The 27,259-nt window shown below is 44.5% G+C and overlaps 3 protein-coding genes across 8 annotated transcripts; all 3 read right to left on the bottom strand.

Annotated features, from left to right (window-relative positions):
• Positions 1-227: 227 nt before the first annotated feature.
• Positions 228-6,279, bottom strand: trpc4apa (transient receptor potential cation channel, subfamily C, member 4 associated protein a). Of its 2 annotated transcripts, XR_015067630.1 has the most exons (19): positions 6,110-6,279; positions 5,134-5,262; positions 4,884-5,000; positions 4,715-4,772; positions 4,576-4,646; positions 4,376-4,504; positions 4,051-4,252; positions 3,787-3,972; positions 3,575-3,717; positions 3,365-3,496; positions 3,230-3,288; positions 2,966-3,151; positions 2,794-2,884; positions 2,522-2,662; positions 2,336-2,447; positions 2,091-2,203; positions 1,809-2,015; positions 1,445-1,687; positions 935-1,074 (listed from the first exon to the last, which is right to left on the bottom strand). XR_015067630.1 is itself a non-coding variant. In XM_085924960.1 (18 exons), exons 1-18 carry the CDS (start codon positions 6,233-6,235, stop codon positions 937-939), a joined length of 2,340 nt encoding a protein of 779 aa, XP_085781086.1. In that variant the 5' UTR covers positions 6,236-6,279; the 3' UTR covers positions 228-936. The 2 variants fall into 2 exon arrangements, 1 of the variants encoding a protein (XP_085781086.1); XM_085924960.1 differs by lacking the exon at positions 1,445-1,687 and having other exon boundaries at positions 228-1,074.
• Positions 6,280-6,526: 247 nt separating this feature from the next.
• On the bottom strand, positions 6,527-8,601 carry sla2a (Src like adaptor 2a). 3 transcript variants are annotated; one of them, XM_085924965.1, is made up of 7 exons: positions 8,337-8,601; positions 7,866-8,160; positions 7,704-7,790; positions 7,517-7,620; positions 7,287-7,439; positions 6,986-7,109; positions 6,527-6,893 (listed from the first exon to the last, which is right to left on the bottom strand). In XM_085924965.1, the coding sequence occupies exons 2-7, from the start codon at positions 8,099-8,101 to the stop codon at positions 6,773-6,775; spliced, it is 825 nt and encodes a 274-aa protein (XP_085781091.1). In that variant the 5' UTR covers positions 8,102-8,160; positions 8,337-8,601; the 3' UTR covers positions 6,527-6,772. The 3 variants fall into 3 exon arrangements, with proteins under 3 accessions (XP_085781091.1, XP_085781093.1, XP_085781090.1); XM_085924967.1 differs by lacking the exon at positions 8,337-8,601 and having other exon boundaries at positions 7,866-7,962; positions 8,035-8,278; XM_085924964.1 differs by lacking the exon at positions 8,337-8,601 and having other exon boundaries at positions 7,866-8,278.
• A 146-nt stretch (positions 8,602-8,747) lies between these two features.
• On the bottom strand, positions 8,748-26,665 carry ndrg3a (ndrg family member 3a). Of its 3 annotated transcripts, XM_085924961.1 has the most exons (17): positions 26,513-26,665; positions 20,338-20,419; positions 19,062-19,094; positions 14,034-14,139; positions 13,836-13,956; positions 13,606-13,668; positions 13,468-13,528; positions 12,830-12,916; positions 12,495-12,551; positions 12,036-12,139; positions 11,883-11,948; positions 11,730-11,781; positions 11,614-11,661; positions 11,510-11,545; positions 11,372-11,423; positions 10,258-10,296; positions 8,748-9,791 (listed from the first exon to the last, which is right to left on the bottom strand). In XM_085924961.1, the coding sequence occupies exons 2-17, from the start codon at positions 20,392-20,394 to the stop codon at positions 9,637-9,639; spliced, it is 1,137 nt and encodes a 378-aa protein (XP_085781087.1). In that variant the 5' UTR covers positions 20,395-20,419; positions 26,513-26,665; the 3' UTR covers positions 8,748-9,636. The 3 variants fall into 3 exon arrangements, with proteins under 3 accessions (XP_085781087.1, XP_085781088.1, XP_085781089.1); XM_085924962.1 differs by lacking the exon at positions 10,258-10,296; XM_085924963.1 differs by lacking the exons at positions 19,062-19,094; positions 20,338-20,419; positions 26,513-26,665 and adding an exon at positions 17,040-18,078.
• Positions 26,666-27,259: the final 594 nt, after the last annotated feature.

A 27,259-nucleotide genomic window follows, 5' to 3' on the forward strand; every position in this document is an offset into this window, starting at 1 on the left:
TCGACAAAAGAATTCAAGCTTTGTGCTTGTCAACCTGCAACCTGACATATATCTAAATTGTCAGCCATCAACTAAACTCACATTGTAAAATGCAGGCACCGTGCAAACGAGCCGTCACACTGCCAGATTGTCACGGCAGCCATGTTGGCCAGACCACGCTCCCCAAAGTCGAGCGCCTGCATAGTTTATTCTCTTCTCAAATCATCTCTGACAACAACCACACAAAGTTTTGTTACAAAAAGAAAAGCTTTAATCAACAATGTGTTATAATAAGCGATAAAAACTAGTGAATCTGTGCAATGTTTTATTCTACATTTAATCCAGAGCTAAGAGCCATTATTTAGAACAGGACAAAACAAAGAGTCCCCCTCGAAGAAGCTTAGGAAGCTTCTAAAGATTGGATGATTTGAAACAAAGAGCTACGGGCAAACAATGTGCTGGTCAGGCCAGAAAGCACCAAACGCTGGCCGACTATGAACGCCGGCGCGACAAGTGACGGAGGAAACGGGGATGGCCCACGTACGATGAGAAGACTCGCGTCGCAGTTGGACGCAGCCATTTGAAGCAAACTGAAAACTTACTCTCGCGACACTTGTCGAGTGGAGCTTTATTTGATAACATTTTGTAAAGATTATATAAAAAGGCTCTATTTTGTTCCGGCCAAAGCAAACGATCGACGCGGGCGTGATTTCCAAAAGTCCGTACATTGCCATAGCGTGGGGCCGGCTGGCTGACTGGCTGGCTTCTTTCCTTCGTCGAGACAGCCGGGTGTCAGCCTCGACGTCAGGGCGGCACGAATGGGAGAGCCGGTGGGCGCTTCGACGGCTCAGCTCAGTCGAGTCCACAGCGATGTCGAGTGCCCCGCCTCACCTGCGAGCCCCCCCCCCCCCCCTTGCCCCCTCTCCCAAGCAAACCGCACAGTGCACCCGCTTGCGGTCAATCTTCCAGCAGATCTCTGTCCAGATCCACAAAGGGCTCGTCGATGTAGCTGGCTATGGCGCACAGGGAAGTCCTGTCTGAGCCCAGTAACACCGACACCGTGTCCTTCCAGTAGCTGAAGGGGATGCACGAGCTCTGTGGAGACAAAATGCAGTTAGGGGGAAAAGTCGCCATGGAAGCTTGGACCGACCGCATTGACAAGTTAACACTTCTCATCTTGACAATTTTTATATTCAAAATAAATTTCTCGTTTGGATTTCTTTGGGCAGTGACGTGAATGTGACAGATGGTCGAGATGGGACTTTTGTCACTGACATACTCCTCAGAAACGCATCAAAAGATAAGCTCACTGACTTTTTGACATATACTGTGTCCAATATCTAAAAAAATAAATAAAAATAAGCGCTATGATGCCGTTTCAGGTTGTGAGAACATGTGTTGCGGTGAATGCAAAAGCTGCCGCGCGAAGGTGGCGGCAAAAGTCATAACACAACCTTGACTTCACCTTGTAGGCAAACAGTTGGCCCTCAACAAAGCAGCTGGCGGCTGGCAACATGCATGTGAGCCGGCGTTACGTTCCTCTCTGGCATGCCTTCAACATTCCCTCTCTCCTTTTAGCTCTCCTTTGGTCCTCGCTAACTGCTGCGAGCAACATCTGGCTCAAGACATGCCAGGCGCCGCTCACCGACACTCCCTGCCTTGTACTGACCGCTGGTCTCGCTCGAATAAAAATAGCAACCTGATGTAGCTTAAGGAGCACAAAAAAAGGTAGGAAACAATATTGAAATAGAGCAATGGTAGACAGCTAGACTGCTCTCAAGGTATAGCGCTCGACCACGCTGCGGAATGGCTCCGGGCCTCGCACTCACATTCTCCAGACAGGTGCTGTCTTTGTCCTTGTTGAGGTAGTGACACTGCCAGAAGCGCAGCAGGTTGCGGAAATTGTTGAGCAGACAGCCGGGGTACTTCTCGGCGTACTCCTTCTCACGCAAGGCGTGAAGGTAGAAGGGCAATTTGGCCTTTCGGCGGGCGAGCATGAGGATGACCAAACTGGTGTTCAAACAGCTGACATTCTCCTGAGAAAAAAGAACAGACGCGCGCACAAGTGAGTGGCTCGAAATCGCCTTCGGTGCAGTACGTCGCGGTCGGACCTGCGTGAGCGTTTGCACGTTGATAATGTTTACGAGTCGGAAAAGGAAGGCCAGTCTGTTCTCCATTCTGGCCATGTAAGACAGCAGACAGCATTCGGACAGCACCTCCACCACTGTCGGGGGGGGAGCAAAAAGAAAAGTAAGAAAAACTATTTCCGATTGTACAGCAGAAGACGCTCGTTAAAGATGCAACAACAACAAAAAAAGTACATTGTCTGAATACGATATATATATATTTTTTTTACCCTTCACATCCTCAGTCTGGCTCTGAAACCGGTCTAAGGAAAGCACGATGCAGCGCACCAACATGTTGGAGTCCACCAAAGAACTGTTGATCTGCGTCAGGAAAGTCTGGAACTGCACAGGACAAATCCAATCTCGTCAACGGTGACAAAATAGTGAGACTAGTAGCCAGGAAGAGACAAACGTACCTTCTCCGGCGTGTTGACGTACTTATTGAACCTTTTAAAAGCATCGATGTTGAACTTCATGAGCTCTCCGAGCAAATCGAAGTAGCTCTGCAAGACGTCTCTGGAGGTGCAGCCGCTATCGATGATGCAGAACAGGATGTGCTGTCACGAGAGGGAAGAAGAGTTAGGAGCGACGTCGCTGTAAACAGTTGGTTCTACTCTACCAACGGCGCTATCGACATTGTGTCTTAAAGTTCCTTTGATTTTGACATCTCGCAGACATGTTCAATTACCTCCAGTAGTCCTCTCTTCAGGAGAAACATTTGGTCTGCATAGGAAGTGGCTCCTCTCAGAAAACTTTCCACTGCCCTTGCCTGCCAGAATCTATAGCCAAAGAAGACAATTAAGGAAAAGGGAGGAAAAAAAAAAAAAAACAAGGAGCATCTTGTTCACACTATGGCTGACCTGAAGGACGAGTCTGGCGGCTCCTTCTTCATGACGGTGAGGAGGCGCGTGAGGAGCCCCTTTTTGCCGTCGCACACGAGACTTCTGTCGGTGTTGACCAGCGCCTCCACCTCGGGAATGTTGGCCTTCATGGATATGGCACTTAACTCATTCAGCTCCTGGCTATTCAACAGCAGGTACTTGTTCCTGAGACACAAATGTCATGCTTTTTTTTGAGAAGCCACAATGTCAAGTGAGAGATCTCCAGGGTGAAAGACGACTTACTCGTGGTGGTCACTGAAACTTTGAAGAAGACGCAAAAACTGGATTTTGAAAGATATTTCCTGCAGCATACAAAAAGACAACATGATGTCAGAATGACGCCGTTCCGTGAAACGAGAGGAGAGTCAAAGTGCGTACGGGGCTGCAGTCGCAGTTCTCATTCTGGCCGTGCACCACGTGGTTGGAGAGAGTCAATTTCCTCCAGATGAGCTTGTCGAATAGGTTATTGAGACCTGGGATGAGACGGAACTCAGCCAGCATCTTGTGGACCTGTAGAAACACACACACACACAAAAAAAAAAGCTAATGGCACAGCACATCCCGTGTATATGCCAGACGACGCTCTACCTGGTTCCTCTGTCGGCCCATGAGGAGCACACAGAGCACGTAGAGCACCTCCACTTTGTACATGATCTCATGGACAATTTTCATGGACGGGGGCAGACGATGTCTCAGCGGGCTGGGGACCAGCGAGCTTTCATCTGATGACTCTGAAGAGGCAAAAGGAGAAATGTTGTCGCCGTGTTCGGGGCTCGGACCGGCATAAAGCGTCGTCTCGCCTGTGCTGCTTTGCTCCGCCTCCTCCGTGGCCATCTGCATGAGCGCGTCCAACACCAGGGCGTTGTCCAACCACGTGTACCACTCCTCCAGCTCCTGCAGGAAATTGGCCCCTGTGGCTTCCGACACCTTCCTTGTGGCAAGCTTACAGAGACGCTCGATGAACCCAGGGATGTTCAGCAAGGCCACTGTTGCCAGAGGTGACTCGGTATTATTCTCAATGGGCAGGTCAAACAACACAAACGCGCTCTCTGACGACAGCTTACCTTGATTGACCTCGGCGCGTGAGGGACTGGAGTTTCGTTTCTGCTGAGCGTTTTTGGCCAGCAGGGTGTGCTTGTCGTCGTTGCCCAAGTCGGGTTCCGAGATGGTGACGGAGAGGATGCGGCAGAAGTTGGCCAACTGTTGCTGGTCAAAGCTCTGAACCAGGCCTGACAGATTAGGGATGCTCTCCAGATGGATCATCTCCTGACAAGTGGAAAATACGAGGTGTGAGAATATAGCGGATGCAATCTGCGGGAATTTTCTCAGCTTTTCAACGACTAAAATCATTTATTTCTATTTGTTTAGGGGCAGAAGAAAGTAATGTACCTTCTTAACTCCGAGTATGTCTTCAATTAGCGTAGCGGTCTGTAGAAAGGTCTTCTTGTTTGTCATCAGTGTGAAAAGGAACAGAACAAAGTCATCCCTCGCAGCCAGACTCTTGGTCACCCACTCCGTCTGATAAAAGCGGACATTGCGAGTCAGTTCATATTAGTGCTGTAGCAGCAGCACACAAAATGAATACTTACGCAGATGCAGCAATTGTAGAGAACGCTAAGGCAGTCTTTCACCAAATCATCATTCACTGTTGCAACAGCATCTGCAAGTCAGCAAGTTCAAGTTAGGCTCCTCTTGGAATTCAACTACAGCTGTGACTTAAACTCTTACTTTTGGGGTTCTTCTTCTGCATAGCTAAGGTGGGTCTCATCAAGAGTTCTACAAGCAGCTGCCAGACAAAGGAAGTGACCATTAGTGTTGTGAATCTTTCAGGTTACATTCCAGGTTGCACTCGCAGTCATGCATGACAATGCAGCGGGGTGGCACGTGTGACTCTTACGTGGACTCCACCAAAGAGGTCAAAGGTGTGCGTGTTGGGGAAGGTGGATTCCTGAGCAGACTTTCTGTCCTCTGTGACAAAAGACATGGCCTCCATAGAGAGCTGGGACGATAACACCTGGCCAAACATAAAGCCATATGTCGTCATGTTCTTAAGGGGAAATCAATTTATTAGAGAATTAAAAAGACAGTATAAACTTTAACTCGAAATAGTTGGGCCAGTCAAAATCGTCTCCATTCAGTCCTCTCACCTTAATGAGGCCATGGGCGTGCGAAAGGTCACTGTTGGGATGACTGCTCTTGTAGAGCTTCTGGAGCAAAGTGGGAATGCCTTGCCACTTGGCTCGCTTGTCTCTCTCCTGAAGGAGACCCCCCGGGAGCTACGAAGCACAATCAGAGGTAAACACGATGAGAACACACAATGGAAGCAGGCAAGATCATCAGCGGCTTTGCTTTGGATTGATGTCAAGAGGTTGTAAAGGACATTTGGACCATCCTGATTGTGCTATCAAAATGAAAAAAGGGGTAATTCGCATGTGACTCTTAAGTTGAAAATCTTGAACTAGCTCCGGTGTACCAAAAATGTAGACATGTCGTGACAGGTGTTTCTGAACTGCTGTTTGACTGAACAACACAAGTCTATAAAAGGATTTGAAAAGAGAATCAGTTTGTGCTGCTTAATATACGAGAAGTGACTAAGTTGATCAAGTCCAATTTGTCAAAACAGCTGTTGTCAGCGACTCCTTTTATGGAAACCACTCGCATAATGGTCGGTGGACATTACGTAATCACCTGAGCCGTTCAGTTGGCTAAGCTAGTTATCTGCCTACTTGCTTTACTGCAGCGTGAACCCGAAACGGAGGACGAGTTTGTTGCAGTGATGTTGCTCCCGAAATAGAATTCAATAGATTATGGAAACATGAAGCAAAACTGCTTCAGCCGAACCCTCCCTGTTGCTTATGCTAAGCTAATTTGCGCTAACAACAAAAGATTACGCCAACATTTGAGCTCCATTAGCAAGAAAAGCTGCACGTTCTACTTCTTTGTTCGGAAAATACTGCAAATGTTGCACCCTGTTGCAAAATATTAACGAGGCGGTGCGTCGCTAATCACGTCAGCCCGATTGCGTCTTGCTTTTCAGGCAGCACTCCAGAACGCAAATCCCTGGTTTGGGGCGAGCAACTTTCCGACGTCTTTTGTGTCCAAACGCAACGTCGTGTCGCTTACCTGTGTCCCGCGACTAAACGTCTGCCCTGTGATTTTGCTCTCAGTAAACTTGAACACGATATTACTTTTACAATTTCTTTGTTTTGCCCCTGTGCAGTGGGACTCGGACGCCTTGAGCGTCGCCATTATTTCTTCTTCCTGAAGTGAGCCGTCCAGGCAGGAAGTGGATGGAAGCTATTATCAACCTGGAGGGCAGTTAGGCGCCATCTGCTGGCCGAGGAGGGAACACCAGCTTAGCGCGACTTAAATCTACGCAAGCATTCTTCCCCAACGAACAATTATGTATCTGATTGTTGTTTGTTGCCACTTGGCAAAATATCTACAGGATGGAATTTTCCAAAAGTGATCAATTACTGTACTCTAAATGTATGTGCTCATTATTCAGAAAACACAAGACATCTGCATTTTAGGATCTGATTAGTTTATAGAAACAGAAAAAATATTCACTCTCATCACAACTCCCACAATTAAAAATAAAAAAAAAGCTATTCCCATAAACATTCAAAATTCACACAATCACTTGTATTGTACATTCACTATGATATTTTAAGAACAGGATCGGCTTTTCATCAGTCGTCACATAAAATGAGTCTCAACTACTCCATGTTTAGTCCGGAGTTTTGAAAGAATGTCAGTCTTTGTAACCAGATGAAACATTTTGGCTCAAGTGTCCCAGCCGTGATCGTTGCTTTCTGTTATTTGGAGGTACGAGCTGATGGACTCCCTCAGGCCTTCACTCACCATTAAGGCGCTTGTCCCTGTTCTCTTTTTTAGAAACATGGATCTGAAAAATAATTGGAAGGGTGCTTCATGATACTTCATCATCATGAAATGTTTGCATTTCTTCGGTAGAAGTCAAACTGGATTTTCCCACACCTGCTGATGTCCTTCCAGTTGTTGCTGGGCTTCCTGTTGGCCGCGGGTACCTTCTCTCTGGGGACGGCCAAACCCTGGATGAAGCAAGGCCGATCCAGCCGACAGCAAAGTTTATCTGCAGACTCTGTAAAATCAGGGGTGGTATACTCTGATTGTTACACCGAGCATAAGAAATATTGCATTACAAGTGAAAAACAATGTTTTTTCTTTTCTTGTTTCTCCTGTTTCCTCAGAGTATTGCAGTTATGCAGGTTTGATGATTGCTGGACACATTTCATAATTTGCCACCCAGTTCACAAACCTGAGTAGTGTTCCACCAGATGTTTTAGAGAAGCGAAAGAGCGCGTTGGAGAGATGTAGAAACGTCCATTTTGGAGTTGATAAATGAGGTAGTGTTTTATACAATCTGAGTATAGAACATTGACTCGCCATCGGACAGACAGAGAAAGGCAACCTAAAGCAATAAGAGCACATTCAGTTACAAAACAGGCAGAAATGTGACGAGCCACTCAGCTCAAACATAAAGCGGACCTGCGCACGTCTCCGACTCTCGTATCAAGAAGCTTCCAATGCGGTTTTGTGGTTGCATGAGAAGCTCTTCTGCTTTGTGCCTGCTGATGCCTGTGAACATCCACCTGAATAGCGAGAGAGAGGAGACTAACTATGAAATAACAAGAACTCAAATGGGTTTCACCATGACAAGAATCTCCTAACTTACTTATTTGTCACTTTGGCAACGTATTTGGCGGGAATGTACATCTCTCTACTTGTGGTGATGGACCTGACCATCACAACGTCACCATCACTAAGGAGAAAAAAAAGAAATGTTAGCATTTTTGCCTAATAATTGAAATTTACTGTTGTGAGATTCAAAACATACTCTGATATAATGGTAAGTCTCTCCCCGAGGGTCATGCCCAACTCTGTGCTACCAAATGATGGAAAGTCGTAGAGGGATATGAAGGTGTCCTCCGGGACTGCGCAAATGTTGCATTTGGGTAAATGTTGAAACGGAAAGTCTTGTGGAGTGTCGAGTGGATAAAGCCTACCTGAGGAAAGAGGTTCTGGTGGATTTACGGTCACGTTGTAATTGGACTTGGAGGGGCCGATCCCCATGTTGTTTGATCTCTTTTGGTGGTCGTCCGAAACCCGTAAGCAGATGAAAATGTGCTCATCTGCCAAATAAATGAAAGCTCAGTTTCTCTCTCAGATCTACAGAAGGTCAATGTGTATGACTGCTGTGCAACCAGGAAGGCTGCTGCTCTGTTCTTGCAGCAGCAAATGAGTGGGTGGGGTGGTTTTGTTTGTGAATAAAGCTTCCTGTTTAAAGCTCAAGAGCAATCACACGAACATCTCTTTGTATTTTTCTGTCTTTGGTGTGAGGTTTCCCATCCTCTGCATCTTTTTCGAGGAGCTGATGTAGCCGAACGGCACGAAACTTTTCTATTGAATGATTTGTTTGGTGGCTTACGAAATGATCTGCTAAGAGACAACAGACAGTTTAATCTGCTCAAAATGAAAGATCAGATTATCAATATGAAGCAAATTCATCACGTCTTTCACCGAAATGCTAAATATAGATGACCTCATCTGTGACAAGAGGTGAACATGCTGCGGAAGTAACTGCGGCTTGAAGACAACTCACCACAGTCACTTTTTTTTTTTTCCACTCACAAAAGCAGAAGCGATCACTCAAACAACAATGTCTTTCTTTAGAATGATGCTAGCTGTTTTATCCAGTATATGAAACAACAAGCTGAAATACTTGTCATCGTCTACCTCTTTATTGAGTAGTAAGTAAAAGAGTCAGCAGACAAGTGAGAGGAGCGAACGCCTGGGTCACATGACACGAGTGCAGTCAAATCAACACAAAGATCAACGAGAAAGCAGAAATAAAACACATTCAGCGTAAACAAGGTGAACAAGACAGTAGTATACATTTGAATGCTAAATATTACTTCAAGCTGATTTTAGCTGACCTTAAGTACACACAGCCATTTTCCTTCTGCAGCTACGTTTCGTGAAGCAAACTGCAGAACTGCCCAAGTCATTTTAATGTAACTCACAATTGACAAAAAAAATATTACCAATGTGATGTTCCCACCCCCCCACACACACAGTTATGGAGGTCCTGGATTGTGCCAAACCAAGTCAACTGGACGCTTCTTCTTTTCTAAAACGTTCAAACATGACTTAGGCAATTCTGCTTTCTCGGCTAATGCTTTGTCACTTTTATACACTTTCTGCATCATAGTGCCGCAATTCTTAGTCAAGTCTTATAGTTTAAAAACGCACGAATATACAGCGACTCACAATTCATGGAGGCAGCATTTTTAGATCTCAAAACTAAAGTTAGCATTAGAACCAAGTTAGCATTACAGCGTACGACGATAAAAACAAAGTTATGTTCTAGTACCAGACATAAAAAAAAAAACAATAAATACGAGTAAGGTGAGTGGATCATGTGTGAATATACAAGACATCAGAACAGTTAAGGAATGTGTTTCTGTTATAACGACATAATAGGTTTCTGTTTATATGGTTATTACATCCTCTACTAAATCACACGGTTCGCCACGGAACCTGCGGGTGATGACTCGAGGGAGAGAAAGCGTATGATAGAGTACATATAAGTTACAAAGTGAGCGATTTTAGCAGGACACCTCCATGGTCTGCGGTGCGGCCGGGGCGTTGTTCTCCAGAAGGCTGTTCAAGTTGTGGCGGCTGCGGCTGCTGTCCATGGAGGTGATGCTGGATGAGGAGGCGGTGCGCGAGCGAGCCAGCCGAGTCATTCCTGCTGACGGCACTGGTGAGGTGGGGGAAAAAAAAAATAAAAATAAGCAATTTGAGAAAATCCCCGCCACTTCAAAGCGCACTTTGGGAATACTTGCATTGTCTGATGTAAAGCACTAACAAAGAGCTGTTCAAATATGAAGAAAATAAAAGTCAACCAAAAGTTGTGCATGTTTTCGTTGAAACATAGATTGAGGTATGACAAGAAAAAAAAAATAAAAATCAAATAACACCATCAGTTCATGCAAAAGAAAATCAAAAAGAATCCATGCTAAAGGATCGAAACTAGGCTTCAAAGGGAGGATCAATGTGCATCAAAGTATGCCAGAAATCCTCGTGTAGAAAAAAAAAATACGGTGACCTTGTAAAGCGTGTGATAGAGAGGATTTCTGCGTACATTCTGCATGCCATTCATCCACCACGCCGTGTTGTGAGCCTTCAAAGCTTTCAAGTCGGGCAGCTTTTCAAAACCCTGGTACCTGATTCGTTGCTCAGGTGACTGAGAAGGACATAGGGAACTGTAGGCGATGATTCGACAAGGAAACAAAGAGGAAGAAAGGTTGAAAAGGTTCTCTTGTTTCAATCTACCTTTTAGCTTATTTGTGACTTGAAACCAAAACAATAGAAGAGCAAATGAGATTTTTTTTTCTTTTTTTGGCGGCCCCCCCCCCTTCCCCCAGCCTACATTCTACCACGTAGCATTTCCCACAGTGGCATTGTGTTAATGAGGGAAAAGTAGCTTTCAGAAGCATGCTGAGGTGTTACGATTTATTTTCCAGCCTCTCTCGGGATGGCAACACTCTTTTTAATCTCAACTAATCCCACAGTGGCATTTGCTCAACAGGACGGCATTTCAGGCAAAGCACCAAAGTACACTTCGCCTCATTTTGGAACACAAGAGCAGAATTTCAATTTCACATTTGTCTTGAATGTCCAAAAACACAGGTTTGTACTTGACATCATCATGCCTCCACCTGCTTAAAAAAAATCTATCCCAAAAAATTGAACCTTGTATGTGGAGAAATGGAGCAGAAAATGACATTGTACCCTCTGAACAAGCATAGCTGTACCGACATTTCGATTATAAACTGTGAAGTGAAAGTGAAAAATGAAAAGTAGCTTCATGCGCAACGGCTCACATGATCGAGGCCTCGATCGTTATCAGCGGAACCTCTGGAGCTTGCACTTTTCCCAATGCTATTATTTTGCACTCGCTGACTTTTTGCGGACTTGAATTGAGGTGAACATAGTTGAACACTGCACTGCAACCAGAGAAAGTTTGGACAGAAACCAAAAGCACACCAGACCAAACCCAAAAGCGTTCCTTGGAAATATTTTTACCATTTCAGTCACGCTCACACCTCACCTACTGTTAGTTAGCGGTCCTAGCGAACACTATGGGGAGCAAAAGGGCAAACCGGATTAGTCTGTTCGTGTGCAGGCAGCAAAACGTGGCCGTTGCACTCGAGTCAACAGGAAGCGCACTGAAGGTGACTGCGACCACATACACGTACGTCACTGGCGTTGGACTTCGAATGGGTTTGATGATGTCGTAAGATAACTTTACATAACAAGAGAAACGTGTGTACTTACTGTAGCCCATTCCCTGAACAAAATACTTGAAGGCCTCAGCGAGTTTTCCTGGCTGTTAGCAGACAACATGACACAGAAAGTTAGAAGGCACAAAGTGAAGCATTGATACGGACGCACCTGAAATCGTGAGAGTCGTACCTGAACCACCTGGGGTAAGCCTCCGCAATCGGCCATCTGAAACCATTGAGAAACGACATCAGACCAACATGTTGCAAATGATAAGCATTGTCAAAAGTTTTCACCTTCAGCAGAGTGGTCTTTGTGGGATTTAACCTGGAATTGCACTCCACCTGAAAGATCAAATTTGGGATGGTGTCCAAATTGATTTTGGGAACAAAGATGACGGTTTGTAATTTACCACAGCATCCACAGCGGGTGATGTGTCACCGACCACCAGCAAAGCGGGACACCTGGAAAGGACAAAGTTGTAAACCTGGCAGGCTATAAAAAAAAAAAAAAAAAATCACACAACTCCAACTTAATGATAACAACGGCGCCCATGAACACGTACGTTAGCGTGTTGACGGTGTCCTCATTCAAGCCTACGATGGGCCGTTCGATTTCCAGGTCCTGGCGACTGTGGAAGAAAAACGAGGCAAGGTTGGAGGCCTTACAAAAAACAATTGCATGAAATAAAGAAATAAGCTAAAATATTGCATCATACTATTGGTAGGAGCCACAAAAGAGGGCCAAGTTGTCCTGGTTGATGTCTTGGGCGATATGTAAGCGGTAAGTCTGGATCAACTCCTGGTTCTCTGTTAGCTCATCCTAGGGAAAGGAGAGAACATTGATGCTGTCACATGGTGTGATAGAGTGCATACACAATTGTCCAGCCTGCATACGACTCGTGAGAGGACAGACAAAGTAATTAGTGAATGTCTATCTGCAAGATGAGGTGAAAGCGTCCTGGGAAATTTTGCTATGTAGGTCGCAAAAAAGTATTTCGTAGGACAAATTAAATCGAAACTATTCCAAGACTCCAAGGTCAAGTCATCCATCTCACATTTTTTTCATTATTTTAAAGATAAAATTGAGTTTTAAGTGTAAAAAAAAAAAAAAAAAAAAAGAAAGAATAAGCAAGCAAATGCAAACAAATGAGGTCAATGATGTTGCATCAACTCACACTACTGAAATGATGAGCCATAACGATATCCACCAGGTTACTGGTCCATCCAGTCAGCTGTGGACCAGAAAGGAAAAAATAAACAAAAGAGACAGAGGCTGACATTCATTTCAAATGACTAAACATCAGAGGCCTGATTTTAAAACATGACACTGAGCAGTAAACCCATTTAGAGTTGTGCTGTCTGAAGCAAAGAACCATTAAGCTCTTAATACACCGAAAACATTCGATGAAAACATCCTGCAATACAAAAATGGCGTGCAAAGACAGGCGAGCGCAGAGGATTGCTGGTGAATAATTGAAACGCTGCAACGGGATAGCACACTCGTACTGACTTTTGAAGCCGCCCAGTCGATCCAACCTTCCGCGCACGGGTCAATATTGATGAGCACCAGCCCCTCCACCAGCGTGGGATTGTTCAGCTGCAAAAGCAAGAACAGCTGTCAGAGCTCATACAATGGAGGAGGATTTAAAAATGTTGTCAAATCATTGAGGTGAAACTAGCACCGCCCTGATTACACTTGAGCCTTAGCACAAATCCATTAAGTCAAATGAGGCGACGTACCAATGTCTTCATGGGATCTCAGGAAATAAATACTGTGAAGCTGTGACTGGGAAAAGACTTGCTTCCTACTCAGTTAAAGCAAATGAACGTGGGACTTCATTTTTCATTCTCAACAAGACAAGCGCGGCTGTGATGTTCCTTAAAGTTGTTTCCAGACACCCTCTCGCTTTGTCTCCTTTGCTCTCCTCTAATTCTTTCTCTTTTTATCAACACAGATTACACTCATTTGAGCTCTAATGCTTCAGGTGAGGAAAAGAAGCCAGAATTCACCAGGGTGATACATCAGCCAGACAAATTGATGAGGAAACTGCATTGGACGAAGCAAAGGAACAATTGGCTATTCTGCAAAAGCAGCAGCGAGGCCTGGAAGAGCCTTTTTTTTTTTTTAATGCAGATGTTTGGACTCACGGCAAAGCGAGTGAGGACGTATGCTCCTGCTCCCACACCGATGCCGATGACACTGTTGACCCTGCGGGGAAAGCGCCAGTTACAGCCAGACTCTTAGCCAATAGATGCAGACGACGGCTGTCGCGGCTCGTTACTCACTTGAGCTGAGTCATCACGGATGGCAGCATTTCGGCCAATTCATCCATCGTTGGATAGCGATAGCTGGGGACACATTGTTCACACAAGAGCATAAGAACCTCCTTGGGTCCGTCCGTTCTTTATGCGTCAATTAATACGGCAAGTTGAGCTCATCACAAATAAATGTAGGCGGCCATTAGAAAACAAAGCTCCTTGATTTGCATGAAAATGTAGGTGAAAGCAACTCTCACCTGCTGGGGAAGGGGGGTGCGCCCTCCTGCTGGCCCGGAGCGTCCACGTGGACCACCGCAAAGTGCTGCGTGATCTCCTGCATGTCCTCGTAGTTGAACAGGGTGTTGAAGCACGACTTGTCTGGAAACGTGCGAGCGGAAAGCGCAATTGGGGTAAGGGTTCAGATGTTTTGCTGTGAATAGGTTCTGCTGACTCACGATTGAGGCCAATGTCGTGATAGGTGAGGATGATGGGTCTGTTGCCCTTGGGAACACCCCTCATGGTCACATGGAGAACGCCATGAGGAGTCTCAATGTCATGCTCCTGTAGCAACAAAAGGGGAGGGGGGGGGGAGTCAAGAGATGACCTCGGTTTTAAAGAAAACAAAACTGCTTTTATGTAAGTGCGGCCAACGGCTGATTGACAGTCTCTTGAATAAATCCCACGTCTTTTTCATATCCAAAACTGCTAACGTGGCATATTTCTCTCTCTGGCTAAGAAGTACAAATAAAGAGTTGATGAACTAAAAAGTTGCTATAAAAAAAAAAAAACAACAGCAGGGGCATTACATGTGACTTGCTTGTTTGGGCGTTGAATAAACAACTTCTGCCCCACAACAAGGAAATATTAAAAATATAGTAACGGGACATTTCTATGGGGGTCTGATTCATTTATTGGAGTGACATTTCTTTTCAGTTGTTATAAATCTTTAACAGAAGAGGGATTTTAGTCTCAGAATAACAGGATGAATGATTTAAAAGGCCCATTCGAGCAAAGCATTTGCATATTTAAAGAGTCTCTCTTTTAAGGATGCAGAGCATGCAGCAAGCTCCTCTCCAGCAAACGCCCCCTATGCCCTTGGATAGAAAAAAAAAAAAAAAAAAACACTCAATGAGCTGCTGGACAAAGATTTTTCATCAAGAAAAATGTCCTTTTAAAGGTGAGCTCTGAAAATTGCATGAAGCGCTTTTACAAGTATGACGCTGCAAAAACTGCTTTGTCGAGCGTCTTTGTAGAGGGAGGGAGGGAGGGAGGGAGGGAGGGAGGGAGGCAGGCAGGCATTTAAATTCAGACCAGCATTTTCTTTTGATTTGAGCACAAGAGCCGCTTTAGTCACACAACATCCAAGTAAATAGCTCAGCGGGGTCATTCGAAGATGCTGGAATGTAAACGGTGAATTAACACAATGGGAAGGTTCCACAGGTGAAGCTTCGGGCATTATTTTGAAATTCGTGTTACATTGTAAGATAAGCACATCTGAAATATGAAAGCGCGGGCAGGTCGTTGCACTCTCCTGGTCTCAAGGCCTTTTGGGATGTCACACTCTCGGCACGCTGCCATTTTTGTTGCTGTATATTTTCATGTTTGAGATGATGGACAACCTGACAGAGGTGCTGAAGGTTAGTTGGCGGGGTCTCAAGGACAAGGCTGCAGTCATTTGAAATGAGCAAACAGTGACGGGCACACAAACACGATATCTTCATTTTGGCGCAAGTGCGGCCACGGTCTGGTTCACACAATTACGGCCAACAAAAACAACATGGAGGGAGCCAGCAGTTGCAAGCAATCATCGGAAGCTACTAAATATAGCCTCACTAAATATGAGTACAATTGTAAATCAAACAAGGCTTCTCGATCATTGAAATTGATAATCCTTCTGATAACCGATGAGTTGACGATGAATGAAAACTGCTACAGGCACATAGATACATCTTGGCAACTGTATTTCAAAGTATTTTAGCCAATGACGTCGGCAAGGACACAAGAAGATACGCGCTGCCCACGATATATGGGCCGATAAAAGTAAGAAAGTACTCGCCGGCCCAAAAATGATGGCATGAAGAAGAACGTGAAAGCAAGATCAGATGCGCTGGCAAATGCAGCAAAGACAAGTCTGGCATGACTCATGAAAACGGACGTGAGCCATCCATTTCAAGATATGTTGCCTTCCCAGAAAACTTATGCCTCAAAAGAAAAACAGGAAGAAAATGCGAGAGGAGAAGCAGGCCTTGAAAAACCGTTTAGCTGCCGGCAAGGTTTTTTCGCTCGGGAGCATTATCGATCCGGGAGATATGAGTCTCAAATCGTTTCCTGTAAACATACACGGTGCGGTATCACGACGAGGAAAAAAACAAATTTGGGGTGGGGCCGTGTGACTGCAGCTCAACTGGCTTTTTTTTATTTGTGTGACAGTTATTTGAATGGGCGAGCTCACCCCGCACCGGCTTTGTGGCTCGGGAGGTTGCCACAGGCAACTGCAAGGTGAAGACATTTATTAGATGAGGGTGAGGTGGTAGAAAACAAGCGCAGTATGTCACGCTGTCCCTTCTCCTCTTATCAACGCGCCCCTCGCCTGCTTGGAATATCAATCACCCATGAGGGAAGCATTACATGGCAGAAAGCCTGACCAGTCAGCAACTGCCAAATGACATGTGCGCACACACACACACACACACACACACACACACACACACACACACACACACACACACACACACACACACACACACACACACACACACACACACACACACACACACACACACACACACACACACACACACACACACCGAGTCTTTTGATGTGCCACAGCATTGATACTTTTTTTTTTTTATGACCAAGAATAAATCAAATTTTCTTACAGTTTGCTAATGACTCAAACAAAAGCAGCACAGTCAACATGCATGTGTCATCAAATCTTGCAAGTGCAGATTCAAGGTCTCCAGGAGAAGCTGCTACATTGGATTTTAGCGTGTGATTGCTACAATGTGTTGGGATGTGTGACCTCCCAGCAAAGAAAAGCAATGTGCAAACACAAACGTGGTCGTGACGCAAACACACCTGCAGCCTCAGACGTGAATCCAAACATACATGACCCCGCTCTCCCTGGCAGGCACGTACGCACCTTTTACGTGCACAAAATTCAACATCATGGCACTTCATCTTCTGCAATTTACAAGCTGAGCTGACTCCAAGTATGGACATGCACACACAGACACACTAAATGGTCATGCCAAACTAGCAGCTGCCCATGGAAAAAAAAAAAAGTCTCTGCTGTCTCCCGGAGGTGTTGACAAGGACCACCAAAGCTTTCTCCTTCCCAGCTGCTATCGCTGAGTCGTTGGGGAAATCACACATTAAGCCAGCCCAGTCGCGAGCAAAAACCCGAGCTTGCTTAGCTGCGAGCATCCAGTCAGGTGTATCGAGAGGCATTTGTCACTCACCACTCCATTGCCAGAGCGTGCAATCTGGTCCAGATCCAGAATAGCTGACATTGTTCCCCCACACTGGAGAGTGCTGTGTTATGCTATGTATGACTGTGTGCTAGGCAGCTTTGAAGAGCTCCGAAAGGAGGAGGAGGAGGAGGAGGAGGGGTTGGAAGGAAAGCAGGGATAAGGTTTGGTGCCGGCGGTAACAGCAACAAGACGAAAGGAGAGAGAGGAACACAGCGAGGAAGGGATGGGCAAATCTGAATGAAAGCAGAGGATGCAGATCCACCCGGGGAGGGTGGAAGACACGAGGAAGAGGAGGAGGATTGGAAGCACGCAGATTGTGCTTAGTAGTCACAGTGGGTCTGCACGTTCAGCCTCCAGTGCGTCTAATTGGATCGTGGAGAGTCAGGTGGGTAGAGGGTGGAGCCATGAGGAAAAAATAACGGGGGGGGATGATAGTGCAAAGATGCAGAAGCCATCCAGGAATACGGGAAGGCTGCTGACATCCTTCTGTCAGGCACGTTGCTTGAACTTGAAACGGTGTCTCCTCAACTAAATAATATGTTCAGTCAACATCTTGAAAATAAAGGGTCTGATGTGAAAGGACCAATCTCATTATTTTGGAGTCATTTGCTCTCCAGTTTGGAACTTTTGACGCTTGTGTCAAACTCGTCCCCGAAAAACTGCCAATCCTCTGCAGCCAATAACCAGCAGCATAGGTGAGTTCTCATTGGTCACACCATGCATCATCAGCAAACTTGTTTTTCACCACACTCAGGTCGACAGTCAAATAGCCAATAGAGGGCGCAACTGGACCAAATCTATTTGAATGGACAAAGGACAGCTTTCATAACACTGAAAATGAACTGTTGCCCTTTATTCGACTAGAACAGTTTTTGCGTTCTGCTAAAAAAACGATCCCCCCAAAAATTATGATGCAACCTTCTCAGCGACTTCTACTCCACTCCACTCACGCGGTGATGGTGCCTCCTCTAAATGCTTCTTTATTTTCCCAATTGGTATGAGGTCACATCTCTGCAACATCTACTTGCATGCATGAGATGAAAACGAGAAGCAGAGTCAGCGCTATAGCACCACAATAAACTAGCTAATAGTGCCCTCTTCTTGGCACAGTTGGAAACTGCCAGTGAGGAGGACACTGAAGCCCACCGCAAATAAAGCACTATAAATACCACTTGATGTTAAAAAAAAAAAAAAAAAAAAAAAAAAAAAAAAAAAATTGTAGAATGAAAAGCACAGGAAAAAGCAAACATTAAAGTCACTACTTCCTTTAAGGGTACAGTAGAGCATTTGCTCTTGATGAAATAGCCCCACGTAGTACATAAGAGTAAATAAAGCCCTGCAGTCCTGTGGATGGAGGAGGCTGAGTCACGCCACCGTCAGCCTGGCAGCGATGTCATAAACAGCACAAGACTGCAGCGCCACACCCTCCACAGAGGTTGTGTGCTTTCAGCCATATTGCCTGTCAGTGGATCTTTAATGTCAAGAGAAGCTGGTCATGCTTTCACAAACCCCGTGGAAGAAATACGTTTCAATGTAGCGGCAAATACCTTCAAACGTATATTTTTTTTTAACGAGGAGGTTAGAATTGATCTGCGACTAGGTTGATACATATTTGCCAGTCACATTTTTTGTTTTGTTTACATTGGCAGCTGCAGACTCCATACATTGGTGATATAGACTCGTGATATTGTCCTGTTTTACAGGAGGGCTCACCTTTTTAATTATGGGTTTGCAAAAATAGTAACACGACATTCCTTATTCTGATGAAAATCGGACTCTCATAGACTTTTGAAAAAGGAAGGCCTGTTTTGCATTCAAACAGTGCGTTTGTCAACAGATAAGACATTTTTCTAAATCATGTGTCAGAATTTATAATGAACAACAACATTGTTGGGTAGGTAGCAATGTTCACATCAAAGTCAACAAACAAGCGGGATCCAAATAATTATATTCCCAACCATTAATAGAACAGCCTTCAGATAAATATACAGGGACAGACAACAGACTCACCTGACAGTCAAAATCCTGAAAGTTGCGTGCATTCTGTAAAAAAAACACAAAAACAAATTCTTTTGAATTACATTCTTTTTGTGACCTAAAATTAGGTCTTTATTTCTTACAACATTAAAGTCATTTATCTAAACCAATATAATAGTTGTGTGGACATCGAAAATATCTTCTTTTCAACTGGACAGTGGCAAAATGGCTGCCTCCTGCGATGGATAAAAACAACTGTATTTTGCTGCTTGATTACTATTCCACTATTCCATACTGTGCTTAGACTAGTGGGGCCCGTATAGAACATATTAGTTAAAAAAAAAATAATTGTTGACTGGTTGTCAGGGATTAGGAATTGCCGCACCACTTTGGCCAGTATGTCGGTAAACATTAAGGCTATTAGATTTAGTAAATGATTGTTATTTGTGTTGATATCCAAGCAGTAGATGCTGCATGAGAAAAGCTCTCACTGGCAGTAAACATTTGAGAACGGAGCTGTGGGAATCAGTCGGGCGCATAAGAATTCTCGGGCTTAATTAAGATCACTAAAGTGTGTTTGTGCTCCACATAAATCTATTTTTATAACGCAGTTCCTTTTGCTCTACTGCATTGAGTTTTGCAATCATTGCTTTTTTGGGGTTTTTTGTTGAAAATGAGCCAGCCACTAGATGGAGTGAGAGGACAGTGGCAGTCTCCTTATTTTGAAGATGATCCATTTCCCATCCTGTCTTTCAAAGCAGACTGGCAGAGAGCTTCTTTGAGAAGTATTCCCCAGTTCAGTGAAAAAGGAGGAAGAGCTGATAACAGCACCCTCATATGCTCTCTGTAACTAGATTGTGAAAACATTGGCTGCGGTACGCGACAAACACGCAAAGGGGTCCCTTGACAAATCTTTTTTTCATTATATCTGATGCAGACAAATAGGGACAAGGCAGAGATTTTTCTTTTTAGAGTACACTTAGGATTTGTCCCAGCTCAATAAAAGTAAAAAATATTTATATTTTTGTCCTACTTTTGCCTTTGATATTTTGTTTCCGCACCATTGAAGACATAAATAATTCACTTTGATGAACAGTACTGCAGAGTAGGATTTTGTGGTCTATTAGTGGATGCATTTAAAAGGGAGCACTATTTGTGGCTTTAACTGTGTTACACCCCCTCCTCCGCCATATGTGTGTGTGTGTGTGTGTGTGTGTGTGTGTGTGTGTGTGTGTGTGTGTGTGTGTGTGTGTGTGTGTGTGTGTTTGCTTCAGGTTTCAGGCAGGGGTCACCTTTTTGAGCAACGCACCTTATTGGTCAGGAGTGGCTTGATCTCAGTCAGCTGTACATCCTGTAGCTCATCCATGATCCTTTTTGGTCACCGTGAAGTGCTTCAACCAAAGAGAAAAAAAAAAAAGAAATGATCAGGAGATATGGCGGGCATTTGTGATATTCGTTTCACCAGAAAGGTCACGCAGCTTGTTGTCGAAGGTGGTGTGCAAACACATTGATACACGCCTGTGCGATAAAACAAATCGGGCTGACTTTTACCCTTGGAAGGGAAACGCTTGTTCCTAATTAGCCAACGAGATCAAAGACATCAAAATGTCCGCTAACACCCCCCCCTCCCCGGGAAATCTTCCCGTGTGAGGACAAGAATGCATTGAGACAACCACACGGTGAGAGCCTCGAGAAAATCTTTGAGGGTGACCTTGGATTGCAGACATGAAACAACCTTGACGGCTGGTTAGGTAGAGCAGCCAACAAACAGTGTAACAATCATTTCACAGTGTCAGTTACTCTCCCACCACAGACACAGCAAGGCCTGGTGACGCAACAAATTGGTCAGAGGTCATCCTGTTCTAACAAGAGATGGTTAGTGTCAATGCCCTGAAAGAAAAAAAAACAAGAAAGCAGCAGGAAGCAAATCGTACATAAAACAACTTGAATGGCTGTGAGGGGGGGAAAACAAGACCGACCAAATCCCCGCTGACAAATCCGGCTCAAGTGCCGACTAAATAATATTTAGACAAGTTGAACCAGGAATAAAAACCAACAAATACTGTGCATGCTTGAGCAGATTGACCTGTTTGATCCGACACTTCCTTGCACTCGTGAAAATGCGAGCGTATCGCTGAATGTAGGCGGTCCCTCGTCCAATCTTTGCAGTTCGGGACAAAGTGGCCATAGCAAGCCGAGGTGACCGACAAAAAAACAAAACAATTAAGGGAATCCAGCCCCTCAGCCTAATGGAACTCAACGCAAATCAACAGAGCTGCTCGACTGTGGAGCGTGTGCGGCCGTCGCCATGGAGACTAAGCTTGTTGCTGATGTTTATTCTAAGATGGGATATCCCCAGGGGGAAAAGATGTGAAGCGAGGAAAGAATGGCAATACATTGTGCTCGGAATTAGGAATGAATGAAGCACGGCTCCTCGGGGCAATGCGTCTTTGGTGACATTTAGCCCTCGCCGAGGGCTCGAGTGAGTCATGCGCGGCTGCTCGAAATGACAGCAAAATGTAACTGCAGCAAAATATTAGGAAATGGAGATTTCAGCCACGGGAAAGGAAATCCCTCTTGCCGTTTACACGTGGTAGGTGGCATCTGAAATTGGGAGTAGGCCATTGTGGATGATGAATCACAGCAGAAAGAGGAGGCATGAGTCATCTGTCAGTCGGAAAAGTGAGGAACACAAGCGTGTCTGTGCTCAAGCGGCGCCTCGGTATTAACTAGGAACTAGCAGACTTCACACCACAAGAGAAAGTAGGCCAGGACAAATTCCAGAGAGGCTGTTGCCGCTGCCAACCAACACGAAAGACCCAAATGATGTGTGTATCGCTGAGGTAGCACCTAACTCACTCAAATTGCCGCTCTCATTCAACGGTAAACTTCTCGAGTAATTTACCGCCATATCGCTTTCACTTGAGAAAATGACGGCAGCACAGAACCCAAGCTCAGTTGTCAGGTGGTTCTTCTAAAACAAGAGTGCCGCAGTGTAGTCCAGCTCAGTGGCCTAGTAGTAGAGTGTCCGCCCTGAGACTGGAAGGTTGTGGGTTCAAACCCCGGCCGGGTCATACCAAAGACTATAAAAATGGAACCCATTGCCTCCCTGCTTGGCACTCAGCATTAAGGGTTGGAATTGGGGGGTTAGATCACCAGAAACGATTCCCGAGCGCGGCGCCGCTGCTGCTCACTGCTCCCCTCTCCCCCAGGGGATGGATCAAAATCACATGGGGATGGGTTAAATGCAGAGGACAGAGCCCTTTGAGACTACTTGTGATTTAGGGCTATATAAACTTGACTTGATTGATTGATTGATAGTCATAGTTTTTTCAGATGACCATGATGAATGTCAACGCTTACAGTATAGGCTGCACAACAAACTGATGAATTACTAGTTTTCAAATCAGAGACGAGTAAAAACTATTTCAATATATTTTTAAAAATGAATGGTCATAAAAAATGCTGGCCATTTTTAAAAAGTGAATTTAATTTGAAGTTTTAGTATTGACAAATGAAGTTGATGTAGAATTTGTCTTTGAAGGCCACATCAAATGATGTGGCGGGCCGCATCTGTCCCCCGAGCCTTGAGTTTGACACCTACGTTCTAAGACTTTGTTGTTATTCATGCAAATTGATGATTATCCTCAAGACGCACACGCAGACCGATCCTTTTTGTTCCTCTGAATGCATGACAAAATACGATGATGAAACACATCTCTGATGTGTTCTTCTGCCTCGAGGGTCTATTCTTATCTGACGGTGGCTTTGAAAACGAAAACAGGTACTTACAGCCACAGCCGGCTTTGGATTTGAATTTCAGAATTGATAGAGTCGAACATCCAAATACAATCTGGTCAGACAATTTTTTTTTTTAATAGAACAACAAAACATTATGAACAGTGCAGTGCAGGCATATGTTAACAACTCAAATATTAAAACATTACACATTACTGGTTTCAAAGTTGCACACAGACACACACATTTGTGGCATAGGATTGATTCACATCTCTTGAACAAGGGCAGTTGCATCTTTATAGGGGACATTCTGAAGTGATTGCCCATCCGTAAAATGATGAATGTGCTCGATGACCGGCCTACTTTATTAAAGACCACTGTATAAATTCAGACGCAGCAGCGGCGCCAGTGTGTCTGCAGATCCTGCCCACCAAACTCACACAGACGGCTGCAAATATTTTATAAACCTCTTCATGGATCATCGATCAATAATATATTAATCGCGCATGTCCAAACTATGCACAACCCTCAATGAAAGCACATAATTGTCGTGCGGGGTGAGCAAGAACCATTTTGATTGTGAATGAAGAAATCTTCCTCTGTTTTGTTCCAACCAAAATCTTCATCTATTCTTCAAACTTTCCGGAATGATGGTCTTTCTAAAAGAAGTGCTGCAGCAACAAAACAAAAAAAAAGCCTGAAAGGCCAACAATGGAACATTCGGGGGTCAGACCCGCTCGAAAACTGCATCATAAAACATGACCGCAGTAAAAAGACATGATAGGTCAACGTGCCAAGACCTCAGATTGCGAACGCCCAGCACGGCACCGTGGACCAGCGCACGATGCCTCCCGAGAACGCAAGCTCAGCTAACGGAGCGCACCATGCGGTCAGCGTGCTGTCATGACGGCTGACAACTCAATCGGACTGAGTAACACAAAGGGGTGGCTCCTCTGACGGCGCGGCGCCCCTCTCAAATGTCCGCCGTGAAGGCCGCTGGTGTCCTTGGCAACTGGTCTTTTATCCTCAGCTGAGATCGGATGACCTTTTTCACCACCATGTAGGTGAAGGGGTTAGCATCTCGGCAACCGTTTCAAACGTATAATGAAGCTCATATTGTTTATTGTAAATTCTAATATGTTTGTAAAAAAAACAACAACAAAAAACAACGACTAAAAAAACTCCACAAAGACGTAATTACTAAGCAACACACTTGTGACTGCGAGTCATCTCATTTTGGGTGTTCCAATTGAACAGATGCTTCAAGGAACCCCGCCTGAAGTGCTTTACGTAACACGGCCGGCGGCGTGAGGATAATGCAGTCTTTAGGGAAGGCGCAGCAACAACAACAACAACAACCATCACCACCAAAATCATTTCAACTTTAAGTAGTTGTGCTTCTCCAAATTTATGGATGACACATGTTTTGAGTCCAGGTTCAAATTGAAATATATACAAGTCTCATATAAGCACCAAGAGCCAAAATATGAAAAAAGTCCAAGTTATAGTCAGGAAAAAAACGTGTTTCCTCGGGAAACAAATATGATTACAATCGGTATCATGGACCCTATCACAATATCTCCATTCAATTTTTATCAAGGGGCACATCTCAAGTCCAAAGACCTTAGATCAACAGGTACCTCTGTGTTGCTCAAATGGAACAAGAGGACTGCACAGCTCAAAATACTCTTTTAGATAGCACGCAAGGGATAGACGTTGGGTTTGGTTCGGGGCGAGAGGGATTCACACGCGTGTTGGCCTCAGCTGTTTTTGTTGGGCCGTTTGGAAGGAAGCTGCTGTGCAAAGCTGTAATTCCATCCCTCCCTACAGCTTCAACTACAGGTGCAACTCAGAAACAGCAGAACGGATCAACACAAAAAAAACAAAAAACAAAAACACAGCAAACAAGCGCATCCACACTGGAGAGCTGCTCGTTTCAAGGTTTTCATTTCCAAGCGACATTAAACGTCAAAATTGGACGCACATACACACGTGCAGTGATGACTGGCTATAAGCATATTGTCTTAATTACTGCCAGCGTATGTCCAGCAAAAAAATATTCTTCCCTGACATTCATTCAACTTTTGCAACCTTCGTGTCACTGCTAACGATGCTAACGCCATGGCATCCAAGGGGGACACCCATGTTTGAGGTCACAGCACTTCAGTGCTATTACCTTTCAATTTTGATTTCTTTTTAGGCTTCTGTAAATCTTACACGAAAATGTGTGATCCAGGAATCCATCAGTAATCCCCTCAACTCTGTTCCTTTGTTCCGAAAGAAAAAAAAAAGTCATTATCCGTCAATTACTGTCAGAAATTGGATATTCGGAATCGAGCTTCAGCTGTCTAGTGCATATGAATGAGAATGTTTCCTATGCCCTTGTTAACGACTCTATCACAAAAATCTGCTCCTTTTTCACTCTGAATTAGCTTCCAAGCAAACTATATGTTTTGTATAATAATCAACCAAGAGAAGAATACCTTCTAGGATACAGCAATAAACCTCTTTTGCTATGTAAACAAAAGGCTGGTTAACAGCAACAGCAGAAGTGCTGTTCTGTTAATAGTTAGCCATGGAATCTTCCAGTCTGAACAATGACAGTGTTGTAAGTGGCAACACCTCTGCTGCTTGTTTACTGTCCAAACTCCCGTCACACTTTCCAGGTCATGTGACTCTTGGAGGGGCCGTGAGAGATGAAGACCGGAATTTTGCTGAGAAATATGTTCAATGAAGCCATCGTGACTTTAACGATTATGTTTACATTAGGTAAGGTGCCTCGCGGGATTCAAAGTAAGGTTGGTGAGGCAACTTGTGGGCTTGACAATCGCAAAAGCAAGGTGATTAACTTCCCGAAATTAGTTTTTTTTTTTAAAGGGATTTTTTAGCCTGTATAACCCACCCCAAGTTTACAAAATGCAAATATAATAACTCCCTTTTCCACGTAGCAAACTGCCATTAAAACCAACACCTGTGTGACCTTCAAAGTGTCACCAGTGACATTGTCCACCATAATGTGCTGACACTGGAGTTCTACAATTTGAATTGATTCAACTATAAAATGATGGATGTAACGACACAAACTGTTGGGTGGGGGAACAGGTAACAGTCGGTATCAAAAGTAACATCTAGAGTGACAAAATTCACTCTCACACCAAAAACTAGGTCCAAGAGTTTGAATTAGCCCATTGATTAGTTGCCAACATAGCACCACTTGGAATGACACCCAAAGGAACACTTCATTACAAATGCTAACGCACCGTTGTAATGCAATCCGGATGACTTCCATTAAAATAAAAAGATACGAGTGTACGCGTTACATATGCGAAGCTAAAGCATAAAGAGGACTATTTGTAGCAAAAGCGCACACTTTCCATATTATGTCATGGTTGCTGACCGACGCCGTAGGGATAGAAACAGCCTCGTGTGCGCTTCCATTAGCTTGCGTAGGTGATAGAAGACAAAGTAAAGCTGAAAAGTGGCGACACGGTGAAGAAAAGGGAAGCCACATAGCAGCACTGCTGGGAACTCATTTCATTGAAACTGCAGCGGAGCGCCTCGCTCACGCTCTTTAAAGCGAAATGTTTGAATGGATATGGAAATGCTACATAGCGACGGCGGTCACGACGCGTCCATGACAGCAAACCGAACAGGTTGGGGGGGGGGGGGGTCCGCCGTCCAGATTATCTCTTGGCACATCTGTAACTTACAATGTCGAAGGGATAACGGCAAAATGCAAGACTTACCTTAACGATGCAATAGTAGCGTTTTGTTTCGCTGTTGGTTTTGGGGTAAAATAGGAAAAGCGTTGCGCTATTTTCTCGTCAAACGTAAGATTCACCGCACTAAGCTCCGCTTGCCGCTTCCTCTGCTCCAACTAGTATTTCTACGTGATTGTGGGCGGTGCTACACGCTGCGTCGGAGACAGGCGGACAGCCAATCGGAGAAGACGCTACCGAGCAGCGACAGGAAGAAGAAACAGAGGTCATTTTTTTTTTCCTTTTTGTAAACTTTTTTATTTTATTTTATACTATTTTATCTTTCTTTGACGAAAATAAAAGAAAGATGAATGTTGTCATTTGAAACAAACAGAACACTGTAAATAAGAAGCCGCAAAGTATCCTGCTTTTATTGTTGTGGTTAGGAATACAGTATCTGCAGATGTGCTCCTCCCACTGCAAGTCGTAGTAAAAATACAGATATTGTAAAGGTTTGAAGATTATTATTATTTTTTTTTTTAAATAAAACAGCTTTACCAATATTCCCGTCCCGACTGTTCTTCTGCTCTGCCGGTCAACTAAAACGATTAACTACAACGTAATACGTAACCGCTCCAATCAGCTATGATGAAATCAGATCAGGTCTGCACGCAATTTCTTATGTTGTGCTTGTCACCAGTCGATGAGCATGATCGCCAAGCTCAGCGGCACTTGGTCAGTAAAGGGATCAGTCCTGTTGCTGGTGTCCAGCTCTAGAAGCATTTAGTCACACAA

Source organism: Syngnathus leptorhynchus, chromosome 11 (assembly GCF_054491065.1).
Source record: "Syngnathus leptorhynchus isolate UIUO chromosome 11, UIUO_Slep, whole genome shotgun sequence".
In the NCBI taxonomy this organism is placed as follows: Eukaryota; Metazoa; Chordata; class Actinopteri; order Syngnathiformes; family Syngnathidae; genus Syngnathus; species Syngnathus leptorhynchus.

Coding starts and splice junctions, on each gene's coding strand:
- trpc4apa (XM_085924960.1), bottom strand. CDS start 6,235: ATGGCGACGCTCAAGGCGTCCGAGTCCCACTGCACAGGGGCAAAACAA. Junction 5,263..6,109: donor CGTTTAGTCGCGGGACACAG/GTAAGCGACACG, acceptor TGTGCTTCGTAG/CTCCCGGGGGGTCTCCTTCA. Junction 2,663..2,793: donor TGAAGAGAGGACTACTGGAG/GTAATTGAACAT, acceptor CTCTCGTGACAG/CACATCCTGTTCTGCATCAT.
- sla2a (XM_085924965.1), bottom strand. CDS start 8,101: ATGGGGATCGGCCCCTCCAAGTCCAATTACAACGTGACCGTAAATCCA. Junction 7,791..7,865: donor AGACTTACCATTATATCAGA/GTATGTTTTGAA, acceptor TTTTCTCCTTAG/TGATGGTGACGTTGTGATGG. Junction 7,110..7,286: donor TCTGGTGGAACACTACTCAG/GTTTGTGAACTG, acceptor CTGATTTTACAG/AGTCTGCAGATAAACTTTGC.
- ndrg3a (XM_085924961.1), bottom strand. CDS start 20,394: ATGGATGAGCTACAGGATGTACAGCTGACTGAGATCAAGCCACTCCTG. Junction 10,297..11,371: donor TGTTCAGGGAATGGGCTACA/GTAAGTACACAC, acceptor CATCGCCTACAG/TTCCCTATGTCCTTCTCAGT. Junction 9,792..10,257: donor TCACCTGAGCAACGAATCAG/GTACCAGGGTTT, acceptor CCACCTCACCAG/TGCCGTCAGCAGGAATGACT.